Source organism: Sinocyclocheilus anshuiensis, unplaced genomic scaffold (assembly GCF_001515605.1).
Source record: "Sinocyclocheilus anshuiensis isolate Anshui unplaced genomic scaffold, SAMN03320099.WGS_v1.1 scaffold1222, whole genome shotgun sequence".
Taxonomy (NCBI): domain Eukaryota; kingdom Metazoa; phylum Chordata; class Actinopteri; order Cypriniformes; family Cyprinidae; genus Sinocyclocheilus; species Sinocyclocheilus anshuiensis.
This window is the reverse complement of record NW_015555818.1, coordinates 169,814-193,256: the sequence shown is the minus strand read 5'-3', so window position 1 is coordinate 193,256 and position 23,443 is coordinate 169,814. Positions and strand designations below refer to the sequence as shown.

General features: G+C 35.1%; 1 protein-coding gene and 1 long non-coding RNA gene across 3 annotated transcripts; one reads left to right on the top strand and one right to left on the bottom strand.

Annotated features, from left to right (window-relative positions):
• Nucleotides 1-876: 876 nt before the first annotated feature.
• Nucleotides 877-5,858, bottom strand: LOC107675230 (heat shock factor protein 2-like). Of its 2 annotated transcripts, none has more exons than XM_016469507.1 (12): nt 5,645-5,858; nt 4,962-5,070; nt 4,721-4,848; nt 4,474-4,598; nt 4,197-4,272; nt 4,015-4,076; nt 3,447-3,525; nt 3,002-3,126; nt 2,657-2,902; nt 1,947-2,049; nt 1,713-1,767; nt 877-1,624 (listed from the first exon to the last, which is right to left on the bottom strand). In XM_016469507.1, the coding sequence occupies exons 1-12, from the start codon at nt 5,735-5,737 to the stop codon at nt 1,332-1,334; spliced, it is 1,494 nt and encodes a 497-aa protein (XP_016324993.1). In that variant the 5' UTR covers nt 5,738-5,858; the 3' UTR covers nt 877-1,331. The 2 variants fall into 2 exon arrangements, with proteins under 2 accessions (XP_016324993.1, XP_016324995.1); XM_016469509.1 differs by lacking the exon at nt 5,645-5,858 and adding an exon at nt 5,503-5,606.
• A 476-nt stretch (nt 5,859-6,334) lies between these two features.
• On the top strand, nt 6,335-23,207 carry LOC107675222 (uncharacterized). Its single transcript, XR_001632581.1, has 5 exons — nt 6,335-6,523; nt 7,404-7,453; nt 9,814-9,868; nt 22,470-22,551; nt 23,133-23,207. It is a non-coding gene; the product is annotated as an uncharacterized LOC107675222 (long non-coding RNA).
• Nucleotides 23,208-23,443: the final 236 nt, after the last annotated feature.

The window sequence follows — 23,443 nt, the reverse complement described above, 5'->3', positions numbered from 1 at the left end:
AAAGAAAAAAAAACTCCACAAACAATTAATACTGTAAATTAAATCTTGAACCCTCTTGGTACATTTTGGTAGAGTTTTTACATGCAGTAGTCAACATTTGAAGTGGATAAAAAAGTTAATCAAAGTGGTCCTAAGACGAACGCATTTTGGTTTTAGGATTTAGGACAACTTTGATGAAAGGTTTTGATCCACTTCAAATGTTGACTACAGTATATAGGCCTACAGTTCTAATTATCTTCTCAACTTAGTTGTTAGAATATAGATAGTATAGTAATGAATGTGCCTATTTTGGCTTAATTGCAAAATGCTCCCCTTTTACTTTTTAGTTTGTGACATATTCACAACACAAACTGATTTACTGACATCTTTCTGCGGTTCAAAACCGAGATATTTTATATTTTTAGTTGTACGGTATTTAAAAGTGGAAGAGATTATCGATTCGCGTGGGCTTTGTGATCTTTCTCGCTACAAATCGGTATTTATTTCTTTAAATTTCATGATGAAACTGTCAGAATAATTTCTTAATTTTTAAAACTAACAAAGCATATAGACTCTATGCACGATCGCTTCCGCGTTTGGTCTCAGCCAGCTCAGTTACATCCGGTGCAGCACCGGAAGCCATTTTCGCTATCGGCGATAACTGAAAATGTTTACAAGAGCTTCCCCGGATTACCGTGAATGACGTTAATCGTATCGTGAGGAAACCAGCTGTTACACCCAATAGTAAGAAAGAGAAGGGCTTCAAATTATTGACTAACACAGAAAAAATGGGATTTAAAAAGTTTTTTTTTTTTCGGTTCGTTAAAATCATAATATAAACATTTCAACCCAGCCCTATTTAAAAAAACAAAAAACAAAAAAAAAACCACTAGAATCAATGTTTAAATTCCTTTAATGCTACTGCAAAGATTTGTATAATAATGGAAAGCTCACGGTAACAAGAATCACTGTATTGTCCAACAATATGGAACTAACCATAAGCCAAAGTCTTCACGTCTATTTACAGTGACATTAGGACATCAGGCAGGCACTTCTATACCATACACATAAAGGATAGCTTTAACATTTTCTGAACGGCTCAATAATAAAACAGGAAAACACGTGCATCACGAAACAGCTGCAATGTAAACCAGCAACATAACTGCAGCCTAATCTTCTGGTAGAGATTGTGGAAAGGACACTAGCTAGTGAACAGTAACTAGAAGTATCTGTGTAGAGAAGGAATGTCAAACTCGTGGACAGACTGTACCAAAAAAATTCTGCCAAATAGATATAATTTTGATGAATATTTACAAAAAATGAAAAGGTCTGTTTTCCAGGCTGATTAGCTTTCAGAAATCAAGCTGTGGCGTGTCGTCACTGGGCAGGTCAGAGTTCAGATCGCACAGGCAGAACAGCGTGGTCTCGCTCGCCTCCGCCTCTGTGAGGGGCTCCAGACGGATCAGAGAGCTGCGAGGCGTCTCCGTCTCCAGGTCCTTGTCCAACAGGTCTGTGAAGTTTTCAGGGCTCTGAGGCAGGATAGGCTGGCTCAGGTTTTCAGTTGGAGAATCTGGTGGGGCCAGAGGGGTGCATCCATCTATGAAGGCCAGCAGAGGGCAGGTTGTATACTGGATCAGCTGCTTATCTGAATGAAGTAACCAACACGCTAGTAAACAAAGCACAGTGAGGGCACACAAATGACACTGATTTATAAAGGAACATGCAACAATTACCTTTGTTGTCAGGCTCCCCTTTGTGAATGCTATCCTTTGTTTCCGAGACAGCTTGCTGTCAACAGCAAATGGAAAAAAAAACAGCTTTATCAAAATATGACAATGCAGAATAAAATTAAACAAGTCATCATGGTGAATTATAGCAGCTGAGCGATGCATCATTGGAAATTATTTTAGAGCTTTTCAACAAAAAAACAAAACAAAACACATGGCTTATGGAATCTCCAAACAAACCTGTATGATATCTGGGTCAATGCTGAACTGTTTTCCATACAGCATGGCTTGGAAGTCTTCCAGACTGCAGTCAATGCTGTCCAGATAGTCCATCAACTCAACTCTGCAGTGATTTCATTTACAATGAAATGTTCATTAAATATTCTTAAAGCAGAAATGTGTCATTTTTGCATGACTAAAAGTCTCACCAATAAAAAAATGAATCAATAATAAAAGATAAAGAGAAATGCAAAGCCTGAATTTTGTTGAACCAATTATTTAGTAGAATAAAAGCCTATTTCCACCACATGACAGACACCAAGTCATAAATATGAGATACTACGTATGAGGAAAAAAAGCCCAAATTATGAGAGAAAAAGTCAGAATTATGTGACAAAAATTTTGAGATGACATAATTAGGAGATAAAATCAATTATGAAAAAAAATAGAGAAAAAATTTAAAACATTGAAATTAATTAGATTCAAAATCTCAATTATGAGACTGATTATGAGATAAAGTCCAAATTGTGGATTGTGATTTACCTAAACATTTTTTTTCTTATGTGGTAGAAACTGGCTTCCATAAATAAGTTCTCAGAGTTTGAATAATAGTTGTTTACTCAATAGCAAGGAACTTTTTTTTTTTTCTCTTGGCAAGTGAGAAGCTCATCAGGATGGATATTAAATCTCAACAGCCTTGTATTGTATATGGGCAACACTGGCCTACTTACTTGCCAAGAAGGTTTATGTTTTGTGAAATGGCTCCATTTTCACTGAGAATGGAGTTCATCAGCTTCACTGGATCCTCTGAACTTAGAGCTGAGGGTTTGTTCAACTGCAGGGTGCTTGATGAAATGTCAGAGATGATTTTGGGTACTGCTTCTTGTTGAGTGGTTGAATTTGTTCCAGTTTCGTTTGTGCTGTCATTTCTTATAGTCGGGCTGCTTTCACAAGCAACTTCCACAATTTCAGCATCTCTGTAAGAAATCAAGAAAACACAGATCTCATTTCTAATTTTCTGTCAAAACTTTATGCAAAGGAGGTGCAATGGTTTGAATCAAAACCTAAATGCTTACCCTTGGTCAGCTGGTACCGATACGCCATCTGTAAATTCTGCATCTTCTTCTGTGATGTCACAGAAGACGACGTCTTCAGAAATGTCAGAACTGTTCTTCAATCCATTGAGTCCATTCACTGCAGACTAACAGAGATGAGTCTCTGACAAACAGATCTTCGAGTTGCAATATTAATGAGGAATATAATGTTTATATAAATAAATCGGTCCCCCACCAACGTGAATTTAACTGACGGTGATTCTCACAAATTAAGGTTCCTATCCAGGGGCAGCACACTTTCACACAAAGTGAACCCTGCCTCAAATCTCATTAAGAGAGAAAAACGCAAGATAATGAATAGCAACATTACATTTACAATATAACTGACAAGAGCACATTTCCTCCTAGTAGCAAGGAGAGACAGAGTGCATGGAACCTAATCACCCCTGGATGGTTTTACACCTACTTTGCTGTGGTCCATAGGTTCCTCGAAGATCTGGTGGATGAATTTAGACTTCTTTCCGTTACTGTTCAGTGTAAGTGGCCTGAAATTAGACAGCAAGTACATATTAATCATAAAAGGTATACATAATGTACATATTAATAAGTGTAAAATATATTAATATTTGTTTTTAATTTATAATAATAAAATAACATTTTATTTAAAATATATAAATTCTTTCTCTCAAAATTACTGAATTACTCATCTTTTATTTAAAATAACTGTTTTAATATATTTTAAAATGTATTTCATTTCTGTGATGGCAAAGCTGAAATTTCAACAGCTATTACTCCAGCCTTCAGCAATTATTCTAATATTCTGATTTGGTGCTGAAGAAACATTTCTTATCATTATCAAATGTTAAAAACTGTTCAGCTAATTAATATTTTTGTTAACTGTTAATAGTTTTTATTCAGGATTCTTTGAAAGTGATTTATTTGAAACTTTTTTTTTTTTTTTTACTTTGCTGTCAAAATTTGGAACGCCAGTAGTGTACTTTTATTAGATGCATACACATACTTTTTAGACTTACCTTTTGCGTTTTAAATTTAACATACGATTGTTCTGAACCAATGTGAAGATGAACTGCACCAGCTGCAGGGAACAATACAAAAAGTGGCATTAACATTCAAACCTGTGCATTAGATCATGCACATTTTATGCTGAAATACAATTGAAATGTCTGCAAAACTGCTATGTGCAAGTAGAACGTACCTCCTTTATGACCTGCTGCTGCTGTGAATGTTTCTGTCTGAGGTCTGACAGCTCTGTCCAAAGAGCTTCATTCTCTCTGAAGAAAAGACAACAGAAAAGAGAAAGAGAGTGGTTTGTTTAACCATGTTGATACTTGCTGAACAGGGCATTATTAGGTACAACTAGTGATTAGACGGTTTGTTTCCTTAACTTCTGGGTAAATGCACATGGACGAAATTAAATGATACAGGATAAGGCACAAGTACAAATTAAGCTTCTAATAAGAGTATTTCATTACCTTTTCAATGTAGCAAGTCTAGCATCCATGTTTTCTTGCTGCTCATGTACGTTCTGAACGCTTGTCAGAATTTTAGAAAGATCATCTTGCCTTATTTTGCTCTCTTCAGGGCGAGCATTTGACACCTGTATCAAGAAAAATAATCATAATGACACTATTTTAAAATAAATGTTCTCTAAATATTTTCATTTGCATCTTATTTTCAGGTCTCTACCTTCTAATTTCGTCATTTTTAACAGAGATTTACCTTTCTTTTGATGTTCTCTAGCAGGTCATCTTGCCCATGTTTGAAATATGGATGCTGAAATTCAACTGGTCCATCTCGCTCTTGCTTCACTATGCCCGTGTCAATGTGCATCACCTTGCGAAAACCATCTGTTTGTAAAGGAAAGGAACAAAGTGACAAAGAAACGAACATTGATCTCAAATTACAGCTGAACAATGAGGAAGGAGGAGAATTTCGGTGGAGCTGTAGAGAAACCACTTACACATGTTGAGCTGTCGGACAAAACTGGCCATGTTGTTGTGCTTGAAAAACTTTGGGAGAATCTCTTTTGCAAACCTTTGTTCATCCAGTACAAGGAAACTGTTCCCTTCCTATAAAAATAAACGTAGAGCTTTGTAAACTAAATAAAACAGACCTGTCATTTTGTATGTTGTTCCTAATTCTGTAGAACACATTCTGTGTGTTTTTTTTTTTTTTTAGCTTTACAGACATGGTCAATATAAATTCTTGATTGAATAGAAGAGTGTTTACATTGAAAACAATTAAAAAGAAATTACATCAAAATGCTATTTTTGTATTTCACAGAGAAATGACAATAAAAAATAACAATAAAAAGAATACTATGAAGGTATCAACATTAGGGTGAGAGAAAAAAAATATGTGTACACACACACACACACATATATATATATATATATATATATGCATGTGCAAATCCTCTAAAGAACTAAATAATAATAGAACTGTTAAATAAAAAAATAAAATGGAAAAAATATATATATGTTGCAAATCTTAATACTTATATCATAGCACGACATCTATGATCTGACACACATACATCATAACAAACATCTAATCGCACAGGACCCGGATCACAAATATCTGTGTCACTATAAACTAAGCTACAATGCTAACATTCGGGTCTTTTCTTTCATTTAACGTTACCTGGCTCCAGCAAATAAATTCATTTGTATCCGAATCCTCGACGAGGGTCCAAAGCTTGGTGATAAATGCGGGAACGTTGGAGTTGTGTTTCATTTTGCTGGAGCGAAAATGCAAAGAATAAATAATATGAGTCAGATTTTTTTCTTGGGTTAGACCAAACACGAGAACCAGTGAAAATAGCAACGTAACTACACAACTTCCTGTAGGATTTGAGAGCTCTGATTGGTCAGTTGCGGCCTTACGTAAGATTGCTCACGTGTATTGTCAGCCGTATGTTGGTGGTAGCCAATGAAAACGCTTCGTTGAAGAGCGAGGGACCTGATTGGTCACTGTTCCGCCCCCAAGAGAAATAAAACGACACCAGCGCTCAAAAATGAATTGCGTGTCTTCCTACAGTTATTTGTACGGCTGTCTGTTGCACAAATCGCAACATCAAATCTCACTAAATATAGCGTTTTAAAAAAAAATTATAATTGATTTAAAGCGTAAATTAGAATATTTTTTATTATTTTTCGTGAATTATGTCCTGTAAAGAAATATAATTGCATAATATTTATGCTATAGCACGTAAACAAACTTAATAAATCTACACTAGCAACATATTCGGATGAAAGTAGATCCACTGGTGTTGGTGTTGATTGTTTGAGGTCTGCGTGCGTGGAGCGGGAAATGGAAAACGCGGAGTGGAGTTACAGCCGAGTCAGGCTGTGAGTGCAAAATCAGTGTCGCTCCGTTCCACTCATTCGTGTTCTCCATAACGGTCTTTGTGTTTCCTTGTCACCATCAAAGCTTGATGGCTTAGCTGGTTTTGAAACTCTTAAATAAATTCGTTGACGGAGAAGAAACATGTCAACTAACTGGCCAAATTAAGCCTTAAATGTAAGTTATTTTATATTATTTACTAGTGTTGGAACTGTTGTGTAAAAATATACAGTTTACTGAACACGTTTGCTTCGGCCTGCAGCCTTTTGCCAACAGCTGAATCACACCTGTGAAGATATTCATAACAACAGCACTCTTGCTTCTGCGATATTGCTTAATGTTGCCTTTTACATTGTAGCTGTTTTAAAAATAATGCTGTGCCTCAGAAATGTTTCACTGAAAAAAAAAAAAAATCAATAAATAGGCTATTTGTGACATCTTAATGGCAGGTATTGTGACAACATGCCCCATAAAAGATTTTCATATTAAATGTTTTTTTATTATTATTATTATTTCTGTAGCCGTTTGACAATACCTCAAAGGATCATTCATCAATTTAACTTTACAAGCTTTACAAATCAAATGTTAAATTAATAAATAGATTGTTTGTGACAACATTCATCACAAAAAGGAATATATTTTATAAAGGAATATATTATATCAAGTTTTATATTTATATTCTGTAAAATATTTTGGTAAAAATATTCAATATCTTTATTTTTTTTTCTAGCCACTTGCCAAGGCTTCAAAGGTGCATTCAATAATCAAAATATGTTAAAAAATATTCATATGAAATGACAAATCCAGTCATTGGTAGTGTAGAAATGTATTTTACATGGAGCATCTCATGGTGGCAGGTTTATATCACATGACCAACCTACTTGCTTTATCTTGGTTAACCCTCCTGGTATTGGACACTTTTGTTTGTGAAATAAATGAATTATATGGTGTATTGCATCAATGTGTTCTATAAATCTGAATCCATGCAGACGAATGTCATATAAATGTCTTTTGGAGTAAAAGTGTGATAACTAACCCCGGTCTTCCATTTTAACAGCAGATCCGGTTTGCATGTCATTGCAGATGGAGTTCATACAGTTTGCACAAGTGAGTATTATTAAACTTAAGTATTTTAATATGTCACTTTTCAGTTATTACATCTTTGTCATTGGGTTACATTTTGCAGTTATGATGCTGCTACATTAATATTGTCAAAACACTTGCCAGCAACATGTGTAATTGTGGAGTGAAGGGAAACATCTTTTGAATAACTAATAGGGAATTGAGGATTGAATGAAATGTATGATGCATGTAGTCGTTTGGCCCATATTTATGTCTTGTTAGAACTAGCACTGCCATATTCTAACACTAGAGGTCAGCATTGCACAGCAAATATTAGTAGTGAAATCAATCTGATCTGAAAAGTTCAGATACAGATGATAGCTTGATTATTCTGTCATTACACTTGTCGATGACATTCAGATTGTTCAAGAACAGTACATTAAATAAAAATGCATGCTAAAATGTGGTTGTATAGAGCAGAATGCAAGGCATTGTTGCAAGCAAGGGGTTAAAAGGGCAGCGTTTTTCAACAAACCTAATCACCTGAGAGGGAAAACATGGCAAGATTAAATTTTTGTCCTCCTCCATGCCCTTGAGTCTGTTGTGAAGAGGATTTTACCCATGCAGCTGCAAAAAAGAGCCTTCTTATGCTACCCAGCTCTCTCTCCCACACGTACACACATGTGATAGTAATTTCAGATGTTATAAATAACTGATTATTGTGCTTTTTAAATGCTTAGCACTTGATTTAATTTGTTAAGCCAGCTGCAAAACAAATTGCCTTCTGAGAGAAATAAAAGGCTGTATTTAATTAACCAGACCTGATGTTGGACAGAGTAACTGTAAGTGGACTAACAACACTGAGACGAACATTAAGGTGAGCGTAACAGAGAATGAACTTGACAGGCCCGACTAATGAGAGCAGACAGTAATATTCACATCAAACGATTACATCAAAGAGTCTGTCCTAATAGCCATAATTAGAACATTCTTTGATTCTTGGTAAAGAGAGATTATGGAGATGGCAAAAATCAGTGTGAATTATAGTTAGACAAGTGATAGGAAAGTCACTACTGCCTTTCTTTCTTTTTTTCTTTCTTTCTTTCTTTCGTTCTTTTTTTTTTTTTTATAATGCCAAACAGATTATATCATAATGGCCTTCAGTGAAGTGTTATCAAAAAAAAAAAAAAAAGATATAAATATATGGATAAATGGGTTTTGGATTTTATCTGAGAATAAGTATGGTCATTTATATAATAACTGTTTTAGTGGATTAGAAACTACTAGATCAGTGCAATTTACTTAAAAGTTGAAGCTATAAGAGAGTAACCAAAAAGATTAGAAAAAAAAATTATTTATAAAACAAAATATTGTTATAAAACACCATTTTTACATATTTAAACAATTTTTTAAATTAATTAATTTTATTTTTTTGCACACAATCCCGCTATTGGTTGAGCCGCTGTTGTTGTGTCAGTCTGGTCGGGATGCTCAAACATAACAATGTTTTTATAGCACCAGAAGGGTTTATTAATAATCATACATCAATAGTAATCTTCGATAGATGGTAATGTTACAGCATTCAAAGTGAAGCCTTTTAAAAACATTGGAAATGGCACATTATGTTAGATATTTTGTCGTGTGCAAACACATAGCATGCACAATTGCAAAATTATGCAGAATTGCACGAATGTAAGGTTCATGGCACGCTCATAATGTAAACAAACAAACAATCAAAAACAAAGAACAGATGTAGGAGTCACCCGAGGTTGACTGACACACTTTTTCATCGAACCCATTTGCTTGGACAGGCTTGATGTCTTCAGGTAGGTACTGGTTGGGAAGCAGTACATTCACTCTCCCTTGCCCTCTCTTTTTGTCTTTCATTTTCTATAGTTTTTTTTCCAGCAGAGTTGGACCAAAAAAGCCTGGAAGGAATTTATATTTTCCATTGGATGTAGAACTTGGACCTCTGTTTTATAGTTGTTGTTCCCTCTCATTATTTGATTAATCCTGAAGTCTAAGAGAACCGAAATGAAACAGAGAAAAATATATTAGTGCTGAGCTCAGCAGATTTATTTTTTACCTAATGAATAGATACATTTGGATTATGCCTCACAAAGCTGCCAAAGAGACCATTTTTATTGCTGTTCGAAACATCTTTGATTAAGTGAAGCTGAGTGGTTATGCTTCTCTGTATTAATTGGTGCAGTATTTCCATATTCCACCACACAAATTGAAATCAAATGATCTCATCATGCAACTAGTTGCTGTTTTAGAGCCAATGTTTTAAACTGCAACAATAAAACACCTTACCAGTTGGATGTCAGGGAGAAAAACTTTTTTTCTTCACTTTGAGGAAGTTATTTTTAAAGAGAACATAAAATCCATTTCTTTTCTTTCAGCTCGGTGAGACTTGGAAATGGTTATAGACGATATACTAGCCAGAGGCAGTAAAAGGTATGTTTTCACATTTAGCCTCAACATCAAGGAGTCTTAGGTTGGAGAGGAGACGTCGCCACGTATGACCTCACGAAGCTCAGAATCAAAGGTTAAATTAGGTGAAGAAATAGTTTTTCTCCATTTTACAAATAAGAGAGGTTTTAATGACAAAATCATTTTCACTATCATACACTCTGCTATGTGTAATTGCTGATTGAATGGATAAATAATTCAATAATGCAAAAGAAAAAAAAATAGGGCTATATGCATAAATTTTTTAGTGTTATAAAATGGAATATGGAAATATATTGATATTGATTGGTGCTTTTTGTAATGTTATTCTGATAAGCAATTGATTTTTAATAATTTGACAGTATTAGTACAATACATTGAACACCAAAGGGTGTGATATCTCATGATAAATATGATGTTAGTCTTTTTCCAGTGCATCCAGCTCTCCTGCAACCTCATTAACGCATTAGTCACTATCGAAGAGGGGAAGACGTTCACATCTGGCCTTTGTTTCTTCAGTTTTGTAGGCTCATTACATAACTTGAAGCCTTTCAGGCCTTTGTTTGAAATCTCTAAACTTTTACAATTTGTACGCCTGACAATCCTGGTTTCCGTTTAAATAGCTTCACTTCTCTCAAGATCTCTTTCCTGATTCACCTCCATGATAATGAAGCAATTTAGTCAGCATGTATTCTGTTTTCACTCCATCGGGGGTTATCATAGCATGCCAAGTGTCATAAAAGTAAAGAGATAAATAATGCAGCCAAGCTCTCAGAACCACCTGGCATGTACATTTATATGCTTCAGTATTAACATTTTTTTTGTGCTTTATTGCTCAGAAAATGCTTAGCGCTTTGTCATTAGGCCATGGGGATGTGATTGCCTGTATTCTGCAGTTTCACATGACCAAGGTGGAATTCCATTGTGAGCAGAAATTAGGATATCGTCACCGATATTACAAAAACGACAGGGCTAGTCGTTCAGATAAGCAAAATCTTTGTTCCAAAACCTTGTGAGTTGTATGCAAGACAAGCATTTTAAAGCTTTTAATTTTAATGCACTCCTGATCAGTTCACATATTAATTTTGTTGCCTTCTAAAATGCCTTGGCTGCATCTGAAATCACATACTTATATAGTAGGTGAAAAACAGTGAACAGAGTAGTATGTCTGAGGATTCATGAAACAGGAGGCAAACAAGTCCCTGGATAAACTACTATTTCTGGCATAATTCTGAAGTGTGCGTCTGGTGGACACTTTACTGTTCCATTAGGGCACAGGAGAGGATTTGTGAATGTCAGTGAAGTGATGAAACTGACGCTGGTAGGTCACATGACAATAACAAAATGACAAATGTATTATTCATACTACTTATTGTACCTATGATTTTTGGACACAGCCATTGTTTCAGACACATTCTAAAGCAGAATTACATGGATCCTTTGCAGACAAGGCAATCCCATAATGCACTGCGACATGCTACCTATGTTCCACAGTGTTTAGGATGCTGCCTTAGAAGGCAGAAAGTCAGCTCACTAGGCCTAAATGTTGGACAGATGGAGTGCTAACTACCCTCAAGAGAGCACATTATGAAGCTTTACCTTGCCAGGTGTTTCTCATTTTGGTTATAGTGAAGTAACGTGAATCCCTTTTCATTGAAAGACCTAGTACAAAGAGTGGATTCAGAGGGAGGTATTTGATGATGCCAGGTTTAAGACTCCCGTTGTGTCTCATATGCATATTCAGCACTTCCCCATAAACACAGAGGCTGTAAATACAGAGGAACAGCCAACTGTGTACAAGTTGTAACCACTAAAATATCCCTGGCAGACCGCAAACCAGGAGGTTCGACGAGCTGTGTGTGCTGAGAATGACTTTACATGGGAATTACAATTTAAAACGATCTGCCTGAGGGTGTGAGATTTCTGAGGCTTCAAACTTCTCATGCCTTTCAGAAAATGCATTTAATAATGCGCACTGCATGTAATAGGATAGTAGTTTATTGATTCCCTGAACTGCAGATGAAAGAAACAAAGAAAGAAAAAATCTTTCTCAGCATTTTTGTCTTGTTTTCCAGTACAAATATCTATACTTTCTGAAATCAAGTACATATTTGAGAAGCAAAATGACTTAAGATATTGTTAATATCTGAAATTAGAAGAAATTTCAGATCAAATAAATTATTAAAATTAAGTGATTATGAAGGTTTTGGTTAAAACAAGATTATAAACTAACTTAATTTTGATACGTTTTTCAGAAAACAAGACATATTTTAAGTCAGTTTGCTTCCCAGTAAATGTGTCTTGATGTTTAGATGTATGTACTGGAAAACAATAAGGAGTATGAAAATCTTTTAATTTTTTTCTTAGTGTGGGGCATTATAGTAGTAAACACAAGATCACAAGACAATGTGATATAAGTTTTTTTTTTTTTTATGTGCCATTACAACCAATGAGATCTTTGGTAGCAAACTGTTGAAATTAGACATTTAAATTTTTGATTTTAGTCACAGTACATAGCATTTTTTAAATAGGAATCATTGGAGAAAGATGTTTTTTGCTTGATAGAGTGTGTAATTACAGCACCTGCCACAAGGGGCAAAATAGGCTGAACCCCGACTGCTTGGTTGCATCTTACTGTAACAAAAAAGTAAGGACAGACATTATTTCATGTGTATGAAAGGAGTGCAATAATGATTAGACAGCAACATGTAGAAAATCGTGAAGACACTTGTGGATTGCTCTTGCAAGTTAATGCAGAACTTCTGCTTAAATAATCACATCCTTGTTGCCTTAGTCTTAATAGCTTTAGAAACCAAAACTGGATTGCTTTGCTGTTGTTAATCTAACAATTACATTGTATGACATTTAGCTAAAATGAACTAACAACTGTTCCCCTGAGAAAGGAATTCAACAATCTGGGGCCTAAAATGGAAATAAACTAAATAGCTGCCTGTTTAATCTTCACATTGCATTTTTGGATACTAGATACAATTTCAGCTGGCAGGGGCTGGTTAGTGTGCAAATGTGTACAGTCACCTTGCTAACATCTTAACCATCTTTTGGAGTTTACCTTATCCAGCATAAAGAACTACACACGTTTTTCAAGCATTTGAAGGTTTTATGCTTTTCGTTCAGGAATGAGTTGTTAAGCTCCAGCCACTTGCTCTGGGCAAGTCTGGTCCTCCACCCACTGTCTGGGTTTACTTTCTAAGCAAAGCTGTTTTTAATACAGGCTATTTGACATCCAACTCTATCCCCAGTGGTCCACGACTTGTTTTGGCATATGATACGGAGTGTGACCATTTTAGAGGCATCGACTTGGGTGTCCTCTAGGTTTAGAAGAAATACAGCCACTGCTGAAAATGAAGGTATAAAACCAGCCAGTTTTTAGCACCGGACCTTTAGATTTGTTAACCCATTCAGACCCAGTATCTATTCTAGTGAACAATTTTTTTGTGTTTTTGTCATTTGGGGCCATCCATATCATTATTAGTTTTATGATGCTAAAACCAGTCATAAGTAGCAGGGGAACATTTGTAGCAATAGCCAGCAATACATTGTATGGGTCAAAATGATCGATTTTTCTTTTATGCCAAAGATTTTTAGGATATTAACTAAAGATCATGTTCCATGAAGATATTTTGTAAATTTCCCACTGTAAATATATCAAAACTTATTTTTTGATTAGTAACATGCATTGCTAAGAACTTAATTTAGACATCTTTAAAGGCAAAACTTATTTTTTGATTAGTAACATGCATTGCTAAGAACTTAATTTAGACAACTTTAAAGGTGATTTTCTCAATATTTTGTTTTTTTTGTACCCTCAGATTCCAGATTTTCAAATAGTTGTATCTCAACCAAATATTATCCAATCCTAACAAACCATACATCAATAGAAAGCTTATTTATTTATGTATAAATCTCAATTTCAAAAAATTGACCCTTATGACTGGTTTTGTGGTCCAGGGTCACGTATATGTTAAAAAAAGGTACAGGTGTTTTACATGTATTTTGAATTTTACACTGCATTTTTGTAGTTTTTTCTTTCTTCAGATTTCTTAGTTTTCTTTTCTATCACTTATGATCAATTTAATGTGTCCTTGCTGAATAAATGCATTAATTAAGACATAAAAAAATATTATTGACCCCAAAATTTTGAATATGCTGTTTTATTTGGCAGCAAAACTTATTAAAAAAATAAAAAAAATATATAAAAAAGTATATTTCTTTAGCTATTCTTTAGCTATCCAGAAGTTACTGTCTATTCTGACCATTTTTAATTGCTACAAGCAATGTCACACATTTTTCCATTATATTAAAGTAGATTTTTGATGGATTACGACTGCCAGTGTAGTGAAAGATTTGGGAATGTACATGTTTTATGGTGCTATCAGACAGTCAGCATTTTTTTTTTCTTCTTCTTCATAATGTCATTATCATTTTCAGCTGGTCTTCTCATGACACTATAGCTCAGGTAATTGCCAATAAATAAGTACAATAGATCTAATTTTTGAATGAATGTCATCAGAAGAGTTTCACTGTTGTACAATGACACAAATTAGAAAAAAGCCGAAAACAAATGAATTATGTTTCAAATGATGTTGACGTTGTCAGTTTAGCTTTAATTTCTCACACTCATATTTGTTCAGTCACAGCCTTGCAGGTGAGCCTGCGAGAATTAGATACGGATATTTCAATAACAATGTTCTTTGTCCCTTCATTATCTGCTTTGTAGCTGTATGCTATTATCTTAGAAAAAGTGTGCCAGTCGGATACAGCTGAAGTTGTTCTTCATGGCTTCTTTGTGTGATTACAGATAGAAAGACAGAGGCCTTTTCATAATGTAGCCTTGAGCTCATCAGTATTTCTTCTGCGATAAATTACTGCTGAAACTCTTGTTGACCCTTTAATTTCCCTCTTTGTTTGAAATAGTGGAAATAAAATATATTAGAGGCCTAAGAACACCTTTTAAATTCAGTACTTCCTCTTCATGCCAAAATTAAACATTCATCTTAAAGGAATAAACAAGAAAGGAAAGTTTAGCAGAATGTTGATGTTGCATTTTTTATGTAAGATTATTAGTAAGCAACAACTTTTATTTTCAGTTATTATATGCAGTGCTATTTTAGTATATCATTGATATAGTTCATAATATTTTGAAGATTTTATTTTTATAGTTTGTTTTCATTTTAATTTAAGTTAAAGTTTTAGTTAATTGCTGTGTTTTGTATTTTATTTTTTTATTTTTACAGTGTTTATTAAGTTTATTAAGTTATACAGTAATTAATTTAGTTTGAACTAATTTAGTACTTAAACTAAATGAAAATGAGAAATGTTGCCTTGCAACCTGCTAAAATAAAATATGTATTTTTAATATTCAGTTCCATTAAATGTTTATTTTATTTTATTTTATAAGTAATGATTTTTATGGTTTTAGTAGTTTTAATAAACAATAATAACCCTGATTATATGGCTTCAGAAGACTTCAATATAGTGCATGAGTTATGTGGCTTACTTTCATGCTGCTTGTTGTCGTTTTTTGCAGTTTGAAAGCTAATAATGAGGTGGAAAAGAGCGATGTCAACATTATGCTAAACGTCTCCTTTTGTATTTTAAGTCATATGAGTAAATGAAAACAGAAACTATTTCTATAAGGTGCTTATTTCTTAAAAAAGAAATAAATGAATGGGGGTGAAATACTGATTTTAGCTGAAATAATTTTATTGTCCAGGTAGAAAGAGGCTGCAGGGTGATACAGCCCGGCCCTTGTCCGACAGCTCATCAGAATTCTTGGCCCGAGTCCGACCCGAGCCCGTCTCCCCCCCCACCTTCTCCCAAAACAGCTTATACTACTGTTTCAGCTATTAAAATAGTTCAGTTTTGTATGTAATGTCAAAGTGATTATATTCCGTTTCTAAGTTAATTTAGAAAAACGTTTGGAGTATTTTTTGTTCGTTAAATGTAAGTTTTTGTTTTTTTAAAGTAGGCTAACAGAACGTAAAATATGCCTCATTTTTGCTCATAAATGTAAGAGTAATACATCACTCGGAACTGTAAAGGGTCTACTTTTATTTGTGTGCACTCACAATATCAACAAAACGTTTTTTATAAAAAAAATGCTATTGTATTGCTAAATTATATTGCTTTTATAAAATAAAGGATAGGCTACATACAGGAGTGCTTCACAATGATGAACCGAAACTCAGCGAATACTTGCCTCACGGACTTGCTAAATATATCTATAGAAAGCTTTAAATTACTACTTTAAAACTAAATAATTAAAATCAAAAAAATTTTTTTTTTACGGATTTTATAAAATGGTAATCAAATCAAAACTCTTCCAAAATGCAGCTTTTCCCGAAGCATAGGGGAACATTTAGTAACTCCCCATGCTCCAACTTCTCCCTGATGCTCTGCATGGTCAACTGTCACCTGTATCAAGTCTTCAGTGCCACATGATGCTTCAGAAATCATTCTAATATGCTGATTTGCTGCTGAATAAACATTTCGTATTATTAAATATCAATGTTGAAAAGAAACAATGTTGTGTTGATTAATATTTTGGTGGAAACAGTGACGAATTATAGAAAGTTTATTTTTTATTTGAAATTTGAAACGTTTTTTTTGTAACATTGTAAGTGTCTTTGCTGTCACTTTTGATCAATTTAATGCATCCTTGCTTAATTAAAGTACTAATTTCTCAAAATGACTCTTACAAAACCTTAAGTAGTTTAAAACCTTTAGTTAGTTAAGTAATGAAGTGGCTCTGGATTGTTTTTGTTACACTGGTTGAAAGTGTCCAAGACTCCTGGTTCAGAAGTCCACACAACATGTACTGTACCTCTTAAAGAAAACTGACACTGATCCTTATGGCTTTTGTGTATAACAACCATACAATCCCAGAGGAATTTTAATGGTTCATCCGCTGTGTTCCCATCACCACATTTGAGACACTTCCAGTGCAACATGTGGTTATTCTTCCAAATGGGATTCTCAAAGAGGAAAAGAAAATGTGTAAAAAAAGGAAGTGCTTGGATCTGAAAACTACAAGTAATTGCATGTTCCTGGCAAAAAGTAGCACTATGTGCCTGTTTAGTTTTGTGTGTGGTCGGATTTTATAAAATGGTAATCAAATCAAAACTCTTCCAAAATGCAGCTTTTCCCGAAGCATAGGGGAACATTTAGTAACTCCCCATGCTCCAACTTCTCCCTGATGCTCTGCATGGTCAACTGTCACCTGTATCATATGCTAATGCGTGCGTATATGCGTTGCGTATTGCATAGGCGATGTATAATATTTTTAATATAATCAATATTAACAATATTTCATACATTAGCCTATGTGTGCTCTGCGCGTATATGGGCACTATAAAAGGAGAGAATCTAAATGAGCCCGAGTCCGGCTGAGCCCGATCTGTAAAAAAAAAAAAAAGGCCAGAGCCCGGCCCGAATTGACTCAGCGTTTCGGAACCCGACGGGCTTGCAGGCCTCTACTATGTAGGAAACAATAACAATTACACAGTTTATCATCATTATACAAAAATATCTGACCACAGAATGATGCAATTGACCAATCAGAATCAAGTGTCCCAGAGAGCTGTGTAATTAAAGTAATTCAGTAAAGCCAATAATTATCATGACTTCCCCATTGCACAGGAACAATTGGCAATGCAAATAAGCTCATACTGTTTATAGTATGACACATCAGCATGTCCTTCTGATATCTTGAATAAACTCACAGGTGGTCTTATCCAGCTACTCCCTGTGTTATTAGCTTTTCCTGAGTGTTTCTCTGGCAAGTGTGACCTTGATCTCTGGTGCACTGAGGTTTAAGAAGCAAATACGCTTTGTGCTCTAATCTCTCAACGTTCTTTCCCATGTTCTCCCCATGTGAAGATACTTAAACATTCAACACACTTAACCTTCAGCCCACATCATGCTGAAGTGGAGGTTATGAGTCAATAGCTATGATTCACCCTGACTTGATGACTTGTTCTTGCCCTTTTGGAGAAATTTAAAAAATGCTTGACAATTATCTGGTATTTGTCAGAAGAGCCGGCTGATGTCAAACAATGCTCTTTTAAATGGAAAGAAATTTGGTCCCAAATTCAAAGACGTGCTTTGGAGCCAATTGCTTATACAAATCACAGGGCGTCAAGAATTTCAAAGCATGTGGTATTGAGTAGTGAGTATTTACTGCCACAGTTGTGTGCTGAAACTGAAACGGTCATTCATTCTCCTCATCATTATATTTATTAGATGACTGGTGACAAATTAGAAATGGTGTGTAATATGTTTGACTGGTTATCCCATAAAATGTTTGAATCAATGACCTACTTATAATAATGAAGAACTAGTTTCACACTGCCAGATGTCTGTATGGTCCTTTGCAGCTTTTTCTGTCCAACAACTGCCCACTTAAACAGGAAATATTTGCCTGATTGACATATAATGTGGCCAACCACAGTTTTAGCATGCCTTTTAGGAATATACAGTATGAAATAGTTTCAGGAATACTTGATTCTGACAGGTCAGTCTCTGCATCCAGTGATCAGATATTGTAGTATTTTACTAGCTTTAAAGAATTAGTTAAACCAAAAATGAAAATTAGCTGAAAAGTTACTCACGCTTAGCCATCCAAAATGTAGATGAGTTTGTTTCTTCATCGGACCAGATTTGGAGAAATGTAGCTTTACATCAGCTGCTCAGGAGTGAATGGGTGCTGTCAGAATGAGAGTACAACTGATAAAACCATCACAATAATCCACGAGACTCCAGTCCATTAATAAATGTCTTGTGAAGTAAAAATCATGCATGTTTTTAATAAACAAATCCATCATTAAATTAGTCAAAACTTCAGACCAAAAATATGACTCCTCTATCCATAATATTGCTTTCTCCAGTGAAAAATCTCATTTGAATAAGGAGAGAAATATGCACAAGCAAAAAACAGCCTTAAAGAGTTTTAAACAAATATGTAGATGGATTTTGATGAGAGAGAACAACAGGGGATAGACTTAACCACTGGAGGAAGCGTTATTATGGATTGTAGACCATTCTGACAGCATTCATTAACTGCAGTGGTGTGCAAATTGTGTAATGCTAAATTTCTTAAAATCTGTTTTGATGAAGAAACAAACATCTACATTTTGATGGCCAGATAATATTCAGTTATGCATTAGGTAGTCTGTCAAGAGATCTGACGTTAATGAAATGGACTGAGAGATTTAATTTTCTGGATTAAATTAGTGGATGTCAGAAACCGCAAGTAAGCTCTATACATGTCACATGCATGATAGGTTTTTTAATTCACAGTCAAGTCTTTCATCCACCATAAGTGGGGAAATTATATAATTCATGATGAACTCAATGGCTTCCATCAGTCCCACTGCATTTTTACTTTGTTGGTCGTATCAAAAGCGCAGTGTTTGCCAGATGGCAAAAATAAACTATGTCTGTTCTCCAAGTGTGATGTCACATAAATGGCTTTGATTCCATGGCATCTGAAACCAAGCTTGTGTTAATAACAACCTTCTTCTGTGAACTTGTTGACGCTTTGAAATGTCATTGATGCACGTCAAATAATTGTGATTTGTTGTTTAAACATCCTTAAAAGGGGTCAAAGGGAATCAAAATCCTTTGTACATATTGTAAGTGAGAGCCGTTGGTGTATACATATGATCTAGTCTATTTTGAGCTTGTTATTTCTAAAGTTGTCCCTATGTGGCTTCACAACAATGGGACACTTTTTTCCGTTACTGCATTGGCTATGAATAAAACGTACTCATTTCCCCTCTTTTTTTTTTTGATGAGTAATGAAAAGACCACATTCAACAAAATACGGTCTTTCTCATCTCAGTTGGTTAGAATCAACTCATAGACTAGCCTCTTTTTTTGCTTGTTTGCTTGTCGCTTGCCCATGAAAAGCTTACTTTTGGGTTGCTAGGGTGTTCTGGGTGGTTGTAGCACATTGGAGTGGGGTCGCTAGGGTGCTTTAAGAGGTTTTAGTATGTTGCTATGGGGTTGCTAGGATGTTTTGGTTGTTTCCTTACTGTTATGACTTTTAAAACCTTTTAAAACAGGAATACTATTACATTATTATTACAGTTTCAAATTGCTGTTTTGTAAATATATTTAATTTATTCATGTGATGTCAAAGCTGAATTTTCAGCATCGATACTCCAGTCTTCAGTGCCACATGATGCTTCAGAAATCATTCTAATATGCTGATTTGCTGCTGAATAAACATTTCGTATTATTAAATATCAATGTTGAAAAGAAGCAATGTTGTGTTGATTAATATTTTGGTGGAAACAGTGACGAATTATAGAAAGTTTATTTTTTATTTGAAATTTGAAACGTTTTTTTTGTAACATTGTAAGTGTCTTTGCTGTCACTTTTGATCAATTTAATGCATCCTTGCTTAATTAAAGTACTAATTTCTCAAAATGACTCTTACAAAACCTTAAGTAGTTTAAAACCTTTAGTTAGTTAAGTAATGAAGTGGCTCTGGATTGTTTTTGTTACACTGGTTGAAAGTGTCCAAGACTCCTGGTTCAGAAGTCCACACAACATGTACTGTACCTCTTAAAGAAAACTGACACTGATCCTTATGGCTTTTGTGTATAACAACCATACAATCCCAGAGGAATTTTAATGGTTCATCCGCTGTGTTCCCATCACCACATTTGAGACACTTCCAGTGCAACATGTGGTTATTCTTCCAAATGGGATTCTCAAAGAGGAAAAGAAAATGTGTAAAAAAAGGAAGTGCTTGGATCTGAAAACTACAAGTAATTGCATGTTCCTGGCAAAAAGTAGCACTATGTGCCTGTTTAGTTTTGTGTGTGGTTTGCTTGTTTTATACCAACAAGCAGATATGCGCACAAGCCTTTAACTTGTGTGCACTTATCGAATTGTAAACACTGGCAAGCAAGCCTGTATATTCATGTGGCAAGACTGTGGGGAGAGCAAACATGAGACTACAAGCCGCTCAGCTTAAGATTTCTTTATCTGGATGTGATAATGTTTTGACATATAGACACTTCAACCAAACTGTAAACAGTCTTTATGTGAGGCCAGATAGTGTTTGGAGTTTCTATGTCTGTCTGTCTGTCCGTCAGTCAGTCAGTCAGTCAGTCAGTCAGTCAGTCAGTCATCTCATAGGTTTATGTTTGTCCTCTTTCACTTTTCCATAATTGATACCAAACTCCTAATGAGCTCTCAAAAACATTTTTGAGATGCAGTATAATGTCTTTTTCATGTTGTTTTACAGTGCCATTATCAGTTTAACCTCACCTCACTAAGCTAAATGTGAGGATGGTGCTGATTTTTTGGGCTCCGTCTTAATAACTGGTTCCTCTCCGCCAAATCTCTCTGATATGAGCCTTGACTTTCAAAGGGATTTCTTTATTAGTAGTCGAGCAGCAGCATAATCACCAGCTCCCAGGGAAAACCACTGAGTGAAATAATCAACTGTAAACAGCCAGGGAATGTTAATTATGCACTGGCTGCATCCTTAGAGGACAAAACATATTTAACTTGCAATTTCGAACAGTGGGGAACCCCCACACATGGTTGTGGGACCACACTAAATTCCACGTTTTCATTGCATCCCAATGACAGGTCTACACTGTAAAGTGATATTTTGGACAATGGCATAAGACTCTGTTGTGCCTGTTGACAAAGGTGTAATTTTAGAGAGCTTTCAGAGAGAGAATTGTCTCCTTATGCAATTTAGATCTCTTGAGATTATAACCAAGGACGTTTTGCTTTAATACAGTCTCAGCTTTGACCATATTTGTCTGTGAAGGTCCACATTTCTACCACTCTCGCACATCGCTTGTATTAACCAAACCGCTGACAAAAGCGAAATAGCTTGTGCGCAGAACCGAGACAAAACAGCTCTGCAAATTAATGAAAAATAAAACAGCACTGTTAGAAGATTGTCACTCAGAGACATAGACATCTGGCTCCTCCATAGCGTTTGGAGGTCTTGAACAATTTCAACAGTAAAACATCACCCTGTGATAGCCAGAGGGATAAATGGGGCCTAAAATGGCATTTAGGACTCATTCAAGGGTTGAAGGCAAAGGTTGTGTTAATATTCATATGCTAAACATCACTATGCTAAATATCATCTGCTCTCAAATTGAAATAAGCTGTTACTGGAAAGTCATTTGATTTCCAAAACTTGTCGTGTATAGCTAACTTTTTGATCTCATATGAGAACAGTTAAGTTAGAACTGGCACAAAGTAAAATGTGAGATCTCGCAAACATCACGATAGACAGTGTCACGTGTTTTCCATTTGTCACACGCTATTTGTGATGTCCAAGTCAAGAATGTCCTGAAGCAACTCTCTGTTTCCTTGTTGTAAAGGTCTGTCAAGATGTGGACAAAAATGTGGAGCTTCCAGCAGAGGTCCTTCTTTTATCAGTTTTATTGTGACAGGTTGCCATGTGTTGGGACAAACTGCTTCAGTGCTTTATTGTGGACTTCGGCACATCGCTTTATACCACATAAGAAGGCACAAACACATGTTCTATTCATCTTCCCTTCATAAGATCTTTGTGTGTTGAATGAATGTGTGTATTTTTCCGCAGGAGATGAGAGCCGACACTAATAGAAGACACTATCAGATTTTGGCCATAAAGGACCAATGGTGCATGCATGGAGACGAGGACTGTGAGGTTCAGAGACTTAACGGCTACTTATAATGCATGCATTCATAAAGAATGTTTCAGCAGCATCTGCCAAATATTTAGCAAATTTTTAATCCTGTCCTAATATTTTGACAATCCTAATGCAGACTACTGCAAAAGTGTTCACTATATGTTACAACTTAAAATGCTAGCGAAATAATGCAATGGCCAAATATAGCAATGCAGTCTCCATTTAATACTGTATTTTATGCAACATTTCAGAAAAATACAACAGAACAAGGCCAATTACAGTGGAAATTTGAATTATTTAAAAATCATGAACACAAAATGAGTGCATTTGCTCAAAAACAGCCATAGTGAAAAGTAAGGTAACATTTGATTTACCATTGTAATTATTATAAACTGTTCTCATAAATAAGCTTTTCAAATTCTGATTTCACTGTGAAGCTATGAGCATTTTCGGATTTCATATTTTCCTTTGATTGTAACCATTTGTAACAACTTTATCATTTTAATTCATAATTTTATTGTATTATTTAACTAATACTTTTTCTAACATGTCTCCATGCTGGTTCGTTACCACCATCCTGGAAATGACATCAGATAATGCTTCTCACTGAAGAACGGTCTGACCCGGCTTTCCGATATCCAACTTTTGCCCTGTGGTTATTGTTAAGTAGAAGGTGAGTGAATTCCAGGTTCTATGTTTTCTGGAACACATATTTTATTAAGTACAAATGGATGGGTATGATATTGCTTAGACGTTATATCAAGTAACTTGTATTTAGGCCCAATATAGCCAGTCTGTATTATTATATTTGGGGGCACTGTTTTCATAAACGATTTCCTGAACACAGTAAACAGAAAACAGTATTATTGTCTTTAACCGTGACAGGAAAACTCATAAATGGATG